Source organism: Cnephaeus nilssonii (assembly GCF_951640355.1).
Source record: "Cnephaeus nilssonii genome assembly, chromosome: 7".
NCBI lineage: Eukaryota > Metazoa > Chordata > Mammalia > Chiroptera > Vespertilionidae > Cnephaeus > Cnephaeus nilssonii.
The window spans coordinates 80,517,468-80,534,622 of record NC_137078.1 but is presented as its reverse complement, the minus strand read 5'-3'; the positions used below and the strand labels follow the sequence as shown (position 1 = coordinate 80,534,622).

General features: G+C 39.9%; 1 protein-coding gene across 5 annotated transcripts in view; it reads left to right on the top strand.

Annotated features, from left to right (window-relative positions):
• Positions 1-17,155, top strand: part of AGO3 (argonaute RISC catalytic component 3) — a 120,002-nt gene that overhangs the window by 66,519 nt on the left and 36,328 nt on the right. For 4 of the 5 annotated variants that reach the window (XM_079778121.1, XM_079778122.1, XM_079778119.1 and 1 more), the window contains 6 exons: positions 6,579-6,713; positions 11,723-11,810; positions 11,936-12,083; positions 12,455-12,574; positions 15,709-15,843; positions 16,118-16,251. In XM_079778121.1, coding sequence (XP_079634247.1) covers positions 6,579-6,713; positions 11,723-11,810; positions 11,936-12,083; positions 12,455-12,574; positions 15,709-15,843; positions 16,118-16,251 — 760 coding nt within the window. The remainder of the gene's footprint in view (positions 1-6,578; positions 6,714-11,722; positions 11,811-11,935; positions 12,084-12,454; positions 12,575-15,708; positions 15,844-16,117; positions 16,252-17,155) is intronic. The other variant, XM_079778120.1, reaches the window with a different exon arrangement.

Below are 17,155 nucleotides of genomic sequence, written 5' to 3'. Positions count from 1 at the left end.
TATCCTAACACTGCTACCAATGAATAAAAAATAAATAAACATAGTTGAAAAACAAACATGCAGCAGTTAGTAAGTGACAAAAAATTAAAGGATACATTTCCAACAGCAACAAAAATTTTAGTAAGTCTATTGAAAGATACATGAGAGTTATAGGATATATAATAAAACCTTAATGAAATTTAAATGACTTTAATAAATTCAGAAATAGGCTTGCTCATAAATTGAAAGACTATCTCACTGGTATTCTAGATTTCTAGTCAATTTTTGTAAAAAAAAAAAATTTCCTTAGTTGTATTTATACATATCTAGATTCTAGCAATCTAATTGTTGATAATAACTCATTTCCACCAAACTCCTCTCAAGAAATATCTGTATTTTATTTCTCAATTTTTTATCTGAAATCTAGCACCTGCCCCTTAATTTTAATTGAATGAATATACTACACAGTTATCCATTCAATTGATGGATATTTAGGTTGTTTCCATTCTTTCTACTATTAAAAACAATGCTACAGCTTGGCAAGTGTTGCTCAGTGGTTGAGCATCAACCTGTGAAACAGGAGATCATGGTTCGATTCCTGGTCAGGGCACATGCCCTGTTGCAGGCTTGATCCCAGTGTGGGGTGTGCAGGAGGCAGCCAATCAATGATTCTCTTTCATCATTGATGTTTCCCTCTCCCTTCCTCCCTGAAATCAATAAAAATATATTTTTAAAAAATAAAAGCAATGCTATAATAAGCATTCTTATTCATATCTCCTTTTGCAGATAAGGAATTTTTCTTGTATACATTCCAATATAGTGGAGTTGCTGAGTTGGTAATTATGCGCATCTTCAGATTTACTATCTATAATCATTTGTTCTCCTGACTGATTGTATCAGATTATCCTCTCTAATAAAATGGTAATATGCAAATTAACCATCACTCCGCTACATAAGCCACGCCCACCAGCCAAGCCACGCCCACCAGCCAATCAGGACGAGTATGCAAATTAACCCCAATCCAAGATGGCTACACCCACAGAGAGCAAGGTTTCCCAGGTAACAGAGGAAGCCAAGCTTTCCATAGCCGTTGCAGGCCTAAGCCTCCACTCAAGCTACAAAGTTTCAATTATAGAAGGTAAACAAATTCAAACAAATGGCGGCAGAATGGAGCTTGAGAGAGCAGGCCAGGGTTGCCGGCGGCAACAGGGGAAGCAAAGCTTTCTGCACACCCTGGCTGGGCTCAACCGCTTAAGGCTACAAAGTTTCAATTGTAGAAGGTGAATTAATTGCCACAGAAATGGCTGCCAGAGCCCCAGGCTTGGCTCTGCCCCAGGCTACAAAGTTTCAGTTGTAGAAGGAAAATAAATTCCAGATACCAGGGCCTCCCCTTGGGTTGCCAGGGGGCGTGGCCGGCCTGCAAACCACCACAGGCCCCTCGCTCAGGCTGCCCCACACCCCAAGGGAACCCTCACCCTTATCTGTGACACCCTTCAGGGCAAACCAGCTGGCCCCCACCCCTGTACCAGGCCTCTATCCTATCTAATAAAAGAGTAATATACAGATTGATCATCACTGCAACACACAATATAGCTGCCCCCATGTGGTCAAAGATCCTGCCCCCATGTGGACATAAGATGGCCACTACAAGATGGCCAGCAGGAGAGGGCAGTTGGGAGGCACCCGGCCTGCAAGGGAGGGCAGTTGTGAGGGACCAGGCCTGCAAGGGAGGGCAGTTGAGGGGGACCAGGCTTGCAAGGGAGGGCAGTTGGAGGTGATCAACCCTGCAGGAGAGGGCAGTTAGGGGTGACCAGGCTGGCAGAGGAGGGAAGTTGGGGGCAAACAGGCTGGCAGGGGAGCAGTTAAGCATCAACCAGGCTGGCAGCGGAGTGGTTAGGGGGTGATCAGGCTGGCAGGCAGAAGCAGTTAGGGGCAATCAGGAAGGCAGGCAGGAAAGCAGTTGGGAGCCAGCAGTCCTGGATTGTGAGAGGGATGTCCGACTGCCCGTTTAGGCCCGATCCCACCAGGATCGGGCCTAAACGGGCAGTCGGACATCCCTCCAGGGGTCCCAGATTGGAGAGGGTACAGGCTGGGCTGAGGGACAACCCCCCGCCGTGCACGAATTTCATGCACCGGGCTTCTAGTATTCCTATAATCTTTATGAGAACTTCCATTCTTCCATTGGCTTGTCAGTTTGTTTCTGATCTTAATATTTTTTGCCCATCTTGATTGGTGTAAAAATGATAGCTCAGTGTTTTTGACATTTAGCTTTTCTATGAAATGCCTACCACTTTTATTGTTGTTTTTTTATTGTTTTATCTTAATTTATAAGAACTTAGATACTAATCATTTGTTATGTTTACTACACATATCCTCTACCAATCTATAACCTGGTTGTTAGTTATTGTTTTTTTCACTTTTCTAAATCGTATCTTTTTTTTTATATAGTTTTAATGGTTTATAGTTTTATATATTGTTTAGGAAATTCTTACCTCCAAGATCAACATATTCTATATTTTACTCTAAACTTTATTTTTTCCATATTTAGTTCTATAAATAGGAATTGCTTTTGTGTAGAGTATGAGGTAGGTTTTCAAGTCCATTCTGCTGGTCTTTGTATCTGTCCCCACAGTCTCTTGACTTGAATAGGATTATTAAAATCATGATGAATGACAAGACTGACCTTATTCTTTTATTTTTTAATATGTTTGTACTAGAAGCCCGGTGCACGAAATTCGTGCACGGCAGGGGGTTGTACCTCAGCCCAGCCTGTACCCTCTCCAATCTGGGACCCCTGGAGGGATCCCAGGATCGGGCCTAAACGGGCAGTCGGACATCCCTCTCACAATCCAGGACTGCTGGCTCCCAACTGCTTTCCTGCCTGCCTTCCTGATTGCCCCTAACCGCTTCTGCCTGCCAGCCTGATCACCCCCTATCCACTCTGCTGCCAGCCTGGTTGATGCTTAACTGCTCCCCTGCCAGCCTGTTTGCCCCCAACTTCCCTCCTCTGCCAGCCTGGTCACCCCTAACTGCCCTCTCCTGCAGGGTTGATCACCTCCAACTGCTCTCCATTGCAAGCCTGGTCCCTCTCAACTGCCCTCCCTTGCAGGCCTGGTCCCTCTCAACTGCCCTCCCTTGCAGGCCGGGTGCCTCCCAACTGCCCTCTCCTGCTGGCCATCTTGTGGTGGCCATCTTGTGTCCACATGGGGGCAGCTATATTGTGTGTTGCAGTGATGATCAATCTGTATATTACTCTTTTATGAGATAGGATAGAGGCCTGGTGCACAGGTGGGGGCCAGCTGGTTTGCCCTGAAGGGGGTCACAAATAAGGGTGGGGGTTCCCTTGGGGTGTGGGGCGGCCTGAGCGAGGGGCCTGTGGTGGTTTGCAGGCCGGCCACGCCTCCTGGCAACCCAAGGGGAGGCCCTGGTATTTGGAATTTATTTTCCTTCTACAATTGAAACTTTGTAGCCTGGAGCGGAGCCAAGCCTGGTGCTCCGGCAGCCATTTCTGTGGCAGTTAATTCACCTTCTACAATTGAAACTTTGTAGCCTGGAGCGGAGCCAAGCCTGGGGCTCCCTCCGTGGATACAGCCATTTCTGGGGCAGTTAATTCACCTTCTACAATTGAAACTTTGTAGCCTTAAGCGGGTGAGCCCGGCCAGGGTATGCGGAAAGCTTTGCTTCCCCTGTTGCCGCCGGCAACCGAGGCCTGCTCTCTCAAGCTCCATTCTGCCGCCATTTGTTTGAATTTGTTTACCTTCTATAATTGAAACTTTGTAGCTTGAGTGGAGGCTTAGGCCTGCAACGGCTATGGAAAGCTTGGCTTCCTCTGTTACCTGGGAAACCTTGCTCACTGTGGCTGTAGCCATCTTGGATTGGGGTTAATTTGCATAGTCACCCTGATTGGCTGGTGGGCGTGGCTTGGCTGGTGGGCGTGGCTTATGTAGCGGAGTGATGGTTAATTTGCATATTACCATTTTATTAGAGAGGATTGATTTCGGAGAGGAAGGATGAGAGGTGAAAACATCAATGATGAGAGAGAATCATTCATCGGCTGCCTCATGCACACCTCACACTGGGGATGAAGCCCACAACCTGGGCATTTGCCCTGACTGGAATCAAACCATGACCTCCTGGTACATAGGTTAACACTCAACCACTGAGCCATGCTGGCCAGGCACTGACCTTATTCTTAAAAATTGTTTTGGCTTTTCATGTTTTATTGCTTTTTCGTATTAATTTCCATCTCAGCTTCTTAAAGTTGTGAGGGTTGTATCCTGTTGGTATTTTGATTGAAATTGCTTTGAATTTGCAGATTAATTTGGGGATAATTTACATGAATTGGGTATATTACTTCATGTATTTACATCTTCTGTAATATCTTTCAATAGTAAAGATATCTGTTCCCTCTATAGGTCTTATACATCTTTTGTTCGGATTTCATTTCAAGTACCTTATATTTTATGTTGTGATTTTAAGTATTTTTATTACATTTTAAGTTGGTTAGTAATATATAAGAATATAATTTATTTTCATACTAGAGGCCTGGTACACGACATTCTCGTGCACTGGGGGAGGGGGACCCTCAGCCTGGCCTGCGCCCTCTAGCAGTCCAGGAGCCCTCTGGGCATGTCAGTCGGACATCCTTAGGGCTGCTGTGGAGGCAGGAGAGGCTTCCTCCATGCCGCTGCGCTCGCCAGCTGTGAGCCATGAGCCTGGCTTCTGGCTGAGTGGCGCTTCCCCTGTGGGAGTGCACTGACCACCAGGGGGCAGCCCTGCATTGAGCATCTGGCCCCTGGTGGTCAGTGTGCATCATAGTGACCAGTTGTTCTGCAGTTCAGTCAATTTGCATATTACCCTTTTATTATATAGGATGTTGATTTTAAATCTAGCAACCTTGCTGAACTCTCTTATTAATTCTATAATTTATAAAATATTGGGTTTTCTATGTAGACAGTCATATTGTAGAGAATAATTTTGTTTCTCCCTTTTCATTCTCTTTACCTTTTTTTAAATATATTTTATTGATTTTTTATAGAGAGGAAGGGAGAAGGATAGAGAGTTAGCAACATCGATGAGAGAGAAACATCAATCAGCTGCCTCTTGCACACTCCCTACTGGGTATGTGCCCACAACCAAGGTACATGCCCTTGACCGGAATCGAACCTGGGACCCTTGAGTCTGCAGTCCAGCGCTCTATCCACTGAGCCAAACCAGTTAGGGCTACCTTTTTTTTTTTTTTTTTTTTAACTTAAATTACTGTGCTAGTTAGGATTTCCTATTAACTGAAGTTGAATTTGAAATTTGCCATCGATTTTTGGTAGAACTTTTTTAAATGTATTTTTATTATTGACATATTACAGATGTCCTCCATTTCCCGCCCTTTGCCCCCCTCCATCCTGCCCCTACCCCACCCCAGGCCTTCACTGCACTATTGTCTGTGTCCGTGGGCTATGCATATAAGTTATTTGATTATTCTCTTCCTGCCCTCCCACACCCCTCTCCCCCTTCCCTCTGAGATCTGTCAGTCTGTTCCATGCATCCATGTCTCTGGACCTATTTTGTTCATCAGTTTATTTTGTTCATTAGATTCGACATTTAAGTGAGATAATGTGATATTTGTCTTTCTCTGACTGGCTAATTACACTTAGCATAATAATCTCCAGGTCCATCCATGCTATCACAAAGGGTAAGAGATCCTTCTTTATTACAGCCTCATAGTATTCCATTGTGTAATGTACCACAACTTTTTTATCTTCTTATCTACTGCTGGGTATTTGGGCTGTTTGCAGATCTTAGTTATTGTAAATAATGCTACTATGAACATAGGAGTGCATATCTTTCTTTTTTAATTTATCTTTATTGTTCAAGGTATTACATATGTCCCCCTCTTTCACCCCTTCCACCCTCATCAGTAGACAGTGGGCATGTTTTTTAATTTCTAGTGTTGCACATAATCGCAGTCAGTAAGTACGTGTTTAAGAAATGTGTGAAGGTGATCTACTAACCATTGTTGAAGCTCTTCCAGTACCAAAAGCAAAGATTAAGAAATCATGCTGGTTGACTGTTAGAAAACTGCAACTGTAGCTAGATAACATTGGGCAGATACCCCTTACTATTGTTACTACCTATAGCTTTCATTAGCACTAATAACATTTAACACCGCTGTCTACTCAAATCTGTACAAAACAGGGAAAGCTCTCACTAGAATAGATAAAACAGTCTGGAGTGGCATAGAAAGCTTTAAGAAATAATACATAACTTTCTCATTTGCTAAGGATCTCAGGCCTTCTTTGTCCCTTTACAGGACTTGTCTCACACCCAGAACACTTCTCTGTACATGTAGTAGAGAATGGAATGATTCAGTTACCATGGTGAAAGAAAGAGATTATAAAAACTGTAGTTTTTAGCTTTCCTGTTCTTGTGCTTGTCTTTTTAGTCAAACAGAGGTTAAATTGAACCTGCTTAATTTTGGAAATATTTTTATAAGTATATATAAAGGATGATTTTAATTCTATAGTTCATTATCATGGAGCTGAGATTGAATCTGAACTTTTTTAAGGAAGCATTAATTTGTACTATTTTGTTTTTCTTCCTAGTTTCTGCCACTGCCTTCTACAAAGCACAACCTGTAATTCAGTTCATGTGTGAAGTTCTTGACATTCATAATATTGATGAGCAACCAAGACCTCTGACTGATTCTCATCGGGTAAAATTCACCAAAGAGATAAAAGGTGAATTAATTAGCATTTGGAACAACTTAACTATAAAATTCATGAGTATGACAAACTTACTGAAAATTTTTTAAATTGTTGTTTATTCATGTAACATTACCAGTAAAATAAAGATCAGTTATAAAATATTCATTACAATAACAGCTTAGATAGTGTTTCAGTGACAGAATGTACCAAGTAATGGGATTAATATCATACCAGCTAATTTTTTGTTAATACTTTCCTTTATTAGCTGAAGGTATGAGTCTCATAGGGAAATGCTTCTATAATACTGTTAAAAATAGAAAGGTTATTTCAAAAACATTGTTACTTCAGAATTGGAATCATTCTTTAAATAAATTCTAATACAATGACTTCCTTATTTTTCTGAAATTATAGCAGAATATTATATTCCTTTGAAAATTTATGGATAAGGGGCTAGTCTATTTCATGTGTTCTAGAGTTGGAATTTAGTTATTTCATGTACATTATACAGTGGATCATTGATCTTGCCTCTTTTAATTAGTAGCTAAAATTTGTATAGTGATCTTGCATCATATATATGTTTTACTAATTTAATTCATCTCTACATGGTCTTCCCCCAAAAAATAAAAAAATAATTTTAATATTGTTCTAAAGTATATGTTTTGTATATATTTAACTTTTTATATGTATGTACATTCCTGTATACATTTAAAAATACATATACAATTTTATATGCAGACCTACATACATTAATTTTTTTCAGCAATTTAAGGGAATTTTCAAGAGCAGTTTTGATTAAGAGTAGTAGTTGAGTGCATCTGCTTGTTCCAGTAGTCAATCATTGTTTGCCATTTAGTAACCAGGAAAGAGGTAATCATTGTAATAAAGCATTACAAGGAAAATCTTTCCTGCTTTGAAAATAAGCATCCATTTATCTCAAGTAATTGAAGTACCAAAATAAGAAAATGTACTCTACTGCAATCATACCATTATCCTTTCATAATCTGTATTAACTGCACAGTTAGCATTGTTGGGAGATAGGGCATTACCCGCCATTAATATATGATCATCTAAATGCCATGGTTTCCAGTGGAGTTGCTGCTTAGTTACCACCTCTGATATAATGAAGTCACTTAGATTATTTTACGGTAACTATGCTATCAACTCATATCACCACTTTATCACAGAAAATACAAGATGTACAGAACAAGGATTCAACTGCTGCCCGAAGAGCATGGACTCGATCTTAACTTCAACTGCTCAGGGGCCTAAAGAAATGACTGAAAAAATGACTAGAAAGCATTATAAAGTTGATGTTATAGTGAAGGTAAAGCCAAGTTTATAGGTTAAATATTTGACTTATTAAAGCCAATTTTTTGTTGTTGGATGGAGGGTTTGGGGTGGGGGGACCTGGGCAGAGAATTATGTAAATCCATTTTTTAAAATTTCGACTTTCTCCTAACCCTGGGTTTGGGTCTAATCCGTAGGAACCTATATCCCTAGATTTGAGGTAGAAAAATCTGAATTAAATCTAATTAACAAACTAATGATTTTTTTTTCTCCAAAGTCAAGAAGGCTTTTTTTTTTTTTTTAAAGATGGCTCTTCAAAGTACATCGAGTATTACTACCACAGTAACTCAAAAAAATCAAAGTTATGCCCTGCTGGTTTGGCTTAGTGGATAGAGTATCAGCCTGAGGACTGAAGGGTCCTGGGTTCGATTCCGCTCAAGGGCACATGCCTGGTTGTGGGCCCAATCCCCAGTAGGGGTATGCAGGAGGCAGCCGATCAATGATTCTCTCTCGTTATTGATGTTTCTATCTCTCTCTCCCTTTCCCTTCCTCTCTGAAATCAATAAAAATATATTTTTTTAAAATGTTTTTAAAAATCAAAGTTAGGTGTTTTGTGCTATATATTTGGGTTTAATTTTTAGCTGGCAAGAGGAATTTGATGAAAACTTAAATAGTGATACAAAGTATGATATAATGAATAAAATTCCTTAGTATATTCCTTTGGTTCCATTTGAACTTTTTCCTAAATATTAAGGTGGTTTCTTTGTGCAATAATTCATAGTTAAACAGCAAAATATTGGGGAAAGTGTATGGTAAAAGTACCATATATATGTAAGAGTACCAGTTTATTTTTTGTCCAAACTTAAATAGTAGGCTTATAGAACCTTATTGATAAACTAGAGGCCCGGTGCACGAATTCATGCCGGGGGGGGGGGGGGGTAGTCCCCTCAGCCCAGCCTGCACCCTCTCCAATCTGGACCCCTTAACCCTCTCACAATCCTGGACCGCTAGCTCCTAATTGCTCACCTGCCTGCCTGCCTGGTCGCCCCTAACTGTTCTCCACTGACGGCCTGATTGCCCCGAACTGCCCCACCCCCCCTGCCAGCCTGGTCGCCCCTAGCTGCCAGCCAGGTCACTCCCAACTACCCCCTCCCTGCTTGCCTGGTTGCTCCTAACTGTCCACCCCCCACCGGCCTGGTCACCCCTTACTGCCCCCCCCTGCCAGCCTGGTCACCCCCAACTGCACCCCCCCCCCCGCACCAGCCTGGTTGCCCCCAACTGCCCCCCTACTGGCCTAGTCACCCCTCACTGCCCCCCCTGCCAGCCTAATTGCTCTCAACTGCCCCCCCTTCCAGCCTGGTCGCCCCCAACTGCACCACCCCCCTCCGGCCTGGTCACCCCCAACTGCCCCCCCACCAGCCTAATCGCTCCCAACTGCCCCCCTGCTGGCCTGGTCACTCACAACTGTACCCCTCCCCGCTGGCCTGGTTGCCCCTAACTGCCCACCCTGCCAGCCTGGTTGCCTCTTACTGTCCACCCCCCCGCCGGCCTGGTCACCCCTCATGGCTCCCCCCCCCCCCCCCCCCCGCTGGCCTGGTCGCCCCACGCAGCCTGCTGTTCAGTCATTTGGTCATCCCTCACTAACCCCCCTGCCGGCCTGGTCGCCCCACACAGCCTGCTTGTTCAGTCGTTTGGTCGTCCCTCACTAACCCCCCTGCCGGCCTGGTCATAGGCAGCCATCTTGTGAGGGTGTGAGGGTTAATTTGCATATTACCTCTTTATTATATAGGATTTTTTAATTCAAGGGGAAGACTTGTAAACAAATTGCTAAGTGATATAAGATAACAGAAATTGGTTTTAAATTTTCTATTGTGTTTTTCCCCTGAACATAATTTTTTACATCTTACACACTTTAAATTATTGATATTTCCTTCTTTTAAGGCATTCCCTTGATAATATTTTATTTTCTACTCTCCTTAATAATATAGAGGCATAGTAAATGCTCTAATTGATCTGAAATTTTAGTTTTATAAAGGTAATTATTAAAAAACTATTTCTCACTGATTTAATTAGGTACTCAAAACCCATACCAATCTGGTACAGTGACTCTGTGCTCATTTAACATCTTAATTTTTGGTGATATATCAGAGGAAAATACTACTATGAGTGAACTTTATGTTTGGTTCTCTAATTAGTAATTAGCTAGGAAAATAAGTTATAGTATAGCAGGGTTTCTCAACTTTGGCACTGTTGATGTTTGGATGGGATGATTTTTTATTGTCACGGAGGGTGGGAGTTAGTGCTGCCTTGTGCATTGTAGGATATTTAGAAGCATCCCTGAATTTAGCTAAGTGTCCCTAAATCTAGCATCCACTAGATGCCATAGTACCCCACAGTTGTGACAATAAAAATGTCTGTAAAGTACAGCATAGGGAATATAGTTAATAATACTGTAATAACTATGTATGGTGCCAGGTGGGTACTTGAAATAATCGGGGGATCATTTTATAAAGTATATAATTGTCTAAACACTATGCTATACACATGAAACTAAAAATAATATTGAACATAAACTTTAATTTAAAAAAAAATTTTTTTTAAGTCTCCAAACATTTTCAAATGTTTCCTGGAGGGCAAAATTACCTCTGGTTAAGAACCACTGCACTATAGGAATCACAGATATAAAAGGGAAATAATACAAAAGTAACTATGAGTACAACCAGGGAACTAAAAGTTGCCTTCCATCTACCCATTTTTAGATTCCCACCTTTGGAGTGTAAGCCATAGAAGTGGAGTTACTTATCTGTGAGCAGTAACCACTGTATGTGTTTAACTCCTCTAGGTAGCTCTAAAATCATTGGCCATTACCGTAACCATTAGCAAACATAGCTATTTGAATTTAAACTTGTCAAAATTAAATTTTCAGTTTCTCATTCAAAGTAGCTACACTTCATATACTCAGTAATACATTGCTAGTGATTACCATATTAGCACAGATATCAAATATTCCATCATTTCAGAAAACTGTTAGACAGCACTCCTTAAGAAAATGTATCCCAAAGAATTTCAGCCAATGATTTAAAAGTGCTTCTTTCCCTTTCTAAAGCAGATGTGGATTCTCAAACCCCTAGAGTCCACAAATGGGCTACAAGAATCCAGGAACATATAAAATCACATGTTAAATTATGTGCCTTTTCCTGAGTTTATTGCTTTCATCAGATTCTACAAGGAGTCAGTGATTCCATAAGAAAGTAGGGATCACCTGATCTAGGAATTCTTTTGGTTGCATTTGAATTCTAATAGTAGTAAAAGCTGTGTCACTATATTATACTTCAACAAAATTGTCACTCCACTTACGTTAAAAGGGCCAGGATTTTATTTTTTTCCTTCTTTAAAAAGCTCTGAAGGACTTCCTTCTTGAGCTTTACGAAATTCTGATCTTCACTTAGTAAGTGAACAAGGTTTTCATTAATGGAGAACTTTGTCCCATGATCTACAAGCTTTGCAGATTTTATGATATTTTTTAATGTGTAGAGCTTGACATGATAGAGAAGATGTTTGGAATTAAGTCTATTTTGATTGTAACCATTATTTGCAATGTTTTATATAAAATCCTTTTGTTAATATCACATTGCTTATATCACAAATTTTCTGTTTAGAATTTATTTGAGTTTTTATAGTAGTGAACAGACTTGATAGCTATAAATATTTCACATTTGACAATTCTGTAATCTTGTTTTTCTTGTTGGGAACAGGTCTGAAGGTTGAAGTGACTCATTGTGGAACAATGAGACGGAAATACCGTGTTTGTAATGTAACAAGAAGGCCTGCCAGTCATCAAACGTAAGAAAAGCTGGTGTTTGTCAGCAGAGATGATGTGAGGCGGCTTGCTCTATTAAAGGATTGGGAGTGTTGCTGGCTCATAATGAGATAAGAGTTGTTAATGTGTGCTTTTTTTTTTTTTCCAGCTTTCCTTTGCAGTTAGAAAATGGCCAAACTGTGGAGAGAACAGTAGCACAATATTTCAGAGAAAAGTATACTCTTCAGCTGAAGTACCCACACCTTCCCTGTCTGCAAGTGGGGCAAGAGCAAAAACATACATATCTGCCACTAGAAGTAATGCGTTTAGGCTGCTTATTAATATCTTCTTATTCATCATTCTGTTGTGGTCTTTTATGGCCTATAACTTTATATGCTCACATTTATTTTATTCTAAATTTTTGATAATAAAATATTATGGAAAAAATTTACCCACAACCCTACACTCTAAATGTCACCACTGTTAGCATTTTGGTACACTTCTTTTCAAGTTTATAAATTTTACCTCTTACCATACGGTAAAGCAGTGTTGTTTACTATTTTACTTAATATGATATTTAAAAAAATAGTTCAATGAAGTATATTAAAAATATAATTTCCTATGTAATTGGCACTGAGATTTTAAAAAAGACATATACACCTAGTACAAAACTTTTTTTTATTTATAGGTCTGTAATATTGTGGCAGGGCAACGATGTATCAAGAAGCTAACGGACAATCAGACTTCCACTATGATCAAAGCAACAGCAAGATCTGCACCAGATAGACAAGACGAAATTAGCAGATTGGTTAGTACTTAACCTTAGAAATGGGAATTAAAAATATATTAGGGTAAGCTACTAAAGAACCATGTCCTTATCAGCTTATACCTAATTACCATTTTATGAACTATCAGAATTACAAGGGATCATGGAATTAATGTAGTGGTGTTCTGGGGTAAACCTTAGTAGGTACCATAAGAAAGGTTAGACCCTTCTAATTTAATCCCAAACTCTTTAATTAGATATAGAACAGATTCAGAACTAATGTTTCAATTTAGTGAACTGGAACTTTATTGCCTCCCACCTAAAAGAGGAGGGGAAAAGGAACAAAAGTGAAGGATTAGCGAGAGTGAGAGGTTTAACACTCAGCGTAGGATTGCTTATCCCCCAGTATCAGACTGACAACTACAGGATGAACAAAGAAATACTAAAGTTTCCTGTGATAGAAGACTGGATAAAGATGTACATATACACAATGGAATACTACTCAGTCATAAGCAAGGATGAAATAGCACCATTTGCAACAACATAGATAGACCTTGAGAACATTATGCTAAGTGAAATAAGTCAGTCAAAAAAGCTAAGAACGATTTGATTTCACTCATGTGTGATATAAAACTGAAACTCGTGAACACAAACAGCAGTGTGGTGATTGACAGGGAAGATGGGTGGGGAGAGAAGAGGGTCCTAATATAAGGTGACAGAAGAAGATTTGACTTTGGGTGGTGGTCACACAGTACAATATACAGGTCTTATAGGAACCCACATCTGAAACCTATACATTCATGTTGACCAATGTCACCCCAGTCAATTTAATAAATAAAAAATTTTTTTCAAGAAATACCAGATGGCTGTCACTACGTAGGGTTTCTAAGCTCTCCCATTGTTCTAAATAGGGAGGAAGGAAGAGTTATCAATACCACTTTATAAAACTGACATAATAAGGCAAAATGAAAAATAAAAGGCACCTGGATCTTACTTTTTATCTGAAAATATTGAAGTAAATTTTTCAAAAAAGAAGAACATAAGATTTCTTCTTTTTTTTTTTATTAGAGAGATTTGTGTTCCACTCATTTATGTGTTCAGCAATTGGTTGATTCTTATATGTATTCTGACAAGGATCGAACCCGCAACCTTGTTGTATTGGGACGATGCTCTAACCAACTGAGCTACCTAGCCAAGGCTATCTTATGTTTTTCTTTAGTGTCACTTAAATTGTCCAAGTGAAGAGAAAAAGTCTGGCAATATGAATATTACCTAAAATAACTTAAAAGCACTTTCAAAAGCAATCTTTTTCTTAAATATATTTGTATTGGTTACAGAGAGAAAGGAAGAGGGAGAGAAATTGAAACATCATTGATGAGAGAATCATTGAGGAGATTCTTTTTACATATTTAGATTATATAGGTTACTTTGAATGGATTGTTACTTAAAGACTTGAACAATGGCCTTGTTTGATCTTTACCCTGAGACCAAGTAAATACACACACTACACACACACACACACACACACACACACACACATATATATATATATATATATATATATATATATATTAATAAAATAAAAGCATAATATGCTAATTAGACCGGACAGCCCAACCACCTTCTGGACATCATTCCCGATGTCATTCTAGACATTCTTTCAGACAAAGCCGCAGCTGCGTGGGCCAAGGCAGAGGCAATTAGGGGTGATCGGGCAGGGAGGTGAGCAGTTAGAGTCTATCAGGCAGGCAGGTGAGCAGTTAGGGGTGATCATGCAGGCAGGTGAGCCGTTAGGGACGATCAGGCAGGAAGGCAAGTGGTTACGGGCGATCAGGCAGGCAGGCGAGCAGTTAGGAGCCAGCGGTCCCAAATTGCAAGAGGGATGTCCGACTGCTGGTTTAGGCCCGATCCCGCAGGGATCTCTGTGGGATCGGGCCTAAAGCGGCAGTCGGACATCCCCCTAGGGTAGTGGTTGGCAAACTCATTAGTCAACAGAGCCAAATATCAACAGTACAACTATTGAAATTTCTTTTGAGACCGAAAACCGACTTTTGCGCATGGGCCACAAAATTTCAATCGCACTGTACATGCGTGCCCGCACGTGGTATTTTGTGGAAGAGCCACACTCAAGGGGCCAAAGAGCCGCATGTGGCTCACGAGCCGCAGTTTGCCGACCACTGCCCTAGAGATTCCGGATCGCGAAAGGGTGCAGGCCAGGCTGAGGGACCCTCCCTCCGCCCCATGCACCAATTTAATGCACCAGGCCTCTAGTGTGTGTGTGTGTGTGTGTGTGTGTGTGTGTGTGTGTGTATCATGCTATAAACATGAATTGCACTCTGAGATCCAAGTCTACACTGAATTATGACAGATTCTTTATATGTATGGATATATATAAAAATTATAATCTGTATTTCGTACTGGCTTTCTTATCTGTCTCAAGTGTATCCAATTAAGTAAATTTTGCAACATGGTACTTTTTATCTGAAAATATTGAAGTAAATTTTTCAAATACATTTTTTTATTGATTTTAGAGAGGGGTAGAGAGATAGAAACATCAATGAGAGCGAAACATTGGTTGGCTGCCTTCTGCACACCCCTACTGGGGATCGGGCCAGAAACCCAGGCATGTGCCCTGACCGGGAATCAAACGGTGACCTCCTGGTTAATGGGCCCACGGTCAACCACGGAGCCACACCAGCTGGGCTTTAAGTAAATTTTATATAAATTATAAATCAAATAATTGGGAGAAAGCCATAGTAATTAGAGGAAAAATAATTATCAATATTTGCTATTCTATGTAATTTTAATAGTATATTTTAGGCTAGGTATTTCTTTCTCTTGCAATCTCTAGACCACCCTCTCCAAAATATATTTAATTATATAAAATTACCATTTTCGTGTGCCATAAATAGTTTAAATTCCTTATTATTCAACCTAATACATTTAAATTTTCTATAAATTACCAGGAGGTTCACAGACTTCCTGCAGTCATTTATGATCTGTGAACCCCAGGTTACGATTCTGTGCTCTATAGATTAGGGTACCATTAACGAGACTTATTGTAAAACACGTTGACACAGTGAAAGCAAAAAAATAGAGAATTCTAATATGTAAAGCAGGAGATTTGGAGGAATTTTTTTTTTTTTTTTAAGTAACTACTAACTTTCTGTTCTTAGGTAAGAAGTGCAAATTATGAAACAGATCCGTTTGTTCAGGAGTTTCAATTTAAAGTTCGGGATGAAATGGCCCATGTAACTGGACGCGTACTTCCAGCACCTATGCTCCAGTATGGAGGACGGGTAAACCTCTTGGTAGTTTTTAATTATAAACATAACAGTTTCTATGTATGGAGATGTCTAAGTCTGGAATTTGAAAATGTTTTATTGTTTTCAACATTTTTTTTGTTTCAAGGTGTCTTCGCTTGGGTTTAGTAGAATTTTTGTTTTTCTATGTTAAAAATATAATATTGATTTAGAATAACCTATTCCATGTAGAATATTAGATATATATATATCAGCTATTGAAATAAACTCTATTAAGTGTTTGTTCTTTTTTGCTGTGTTTCTGTTTCTCCTTTTTCTGTAGAATCGGACAGTAGCAACACCAAGCCATGGAGTATGGGACATGCGAGGGAAACAGTTCCACACAGGAGTTGAAATCAAAATGTGGGCTATAGCTTGTTTTGCCACACAGAGGCAGTGCAGAGAAGAAATACTGAAGTAAGTCTTGTCATTAGTTTGGCTTTGGAACCGTTTTGTTTTTAAATTTTGTATTTCAGTTTTAAATTATTCAGCTAATGTTCTAACCAATGTTGCCTCAGTATGACGTGTACTTAATCACTGAGCCTTTAAAAATGTTTCTTCTCTATATTTTGATGAAGATTCCTGAATTTGTTAGTCATCATAAATTCACTAATTCATTCTTGTAGGCATTCTAATAGACTAGCTTAGGTGGTATAGCAGGAGCATCATTGACTGTAGTGGCAAATAGGTTTAATTCCCAACTTTGCTACTTCCTAGCTTTATTACCATGGATAATTTTTTAATCTCATTATATTTCAGTTTTTACCTTTTTAGAATAGAGATAATAGTGAGTATTAAATAAGATTCTTATTTCTCATTTGAGTTCCTTGAAAGAGTGGCTTAACTCCTCATTTAAACTTCCTTATGTTCCAATGTTTGGCCTCCATCTCCACCATTTTCCCTCTTCCCCAGTTTTTTTCCCTCAATTTGTAAGGGAATCTTCTCTTAAATTTGTAAGAAACGCCCAGCCAGCATGGCTCAGTGGCTGAGCATCAACCTATAAACCAGGAGGTCACAGTTCGATTCCCAGTCAGGGCCCATGCCCCAGTTGTGGGCTCGATCCCCAGTGTGGGGTGTACAGATGGCAGCCGATCAATGATTCTCTCTCATCATTGATATCTCTCTTTCTCACTTCCTTCCTCTCTGAAATCAATAAAAAATATTTTTTTAAAAAAGATAAATTTGTAAGAAACAAGCCCTGGCTGGTTTTGTTCAGTGGTTAGAGCATAGGCCCATGGACTGAAGAGTTACAGTTAGATTCCTAGTCAAGGGCACATACTCGATTGCAGGCTCAATCCTCCCAGCTCTGGTTGGGGTGAAT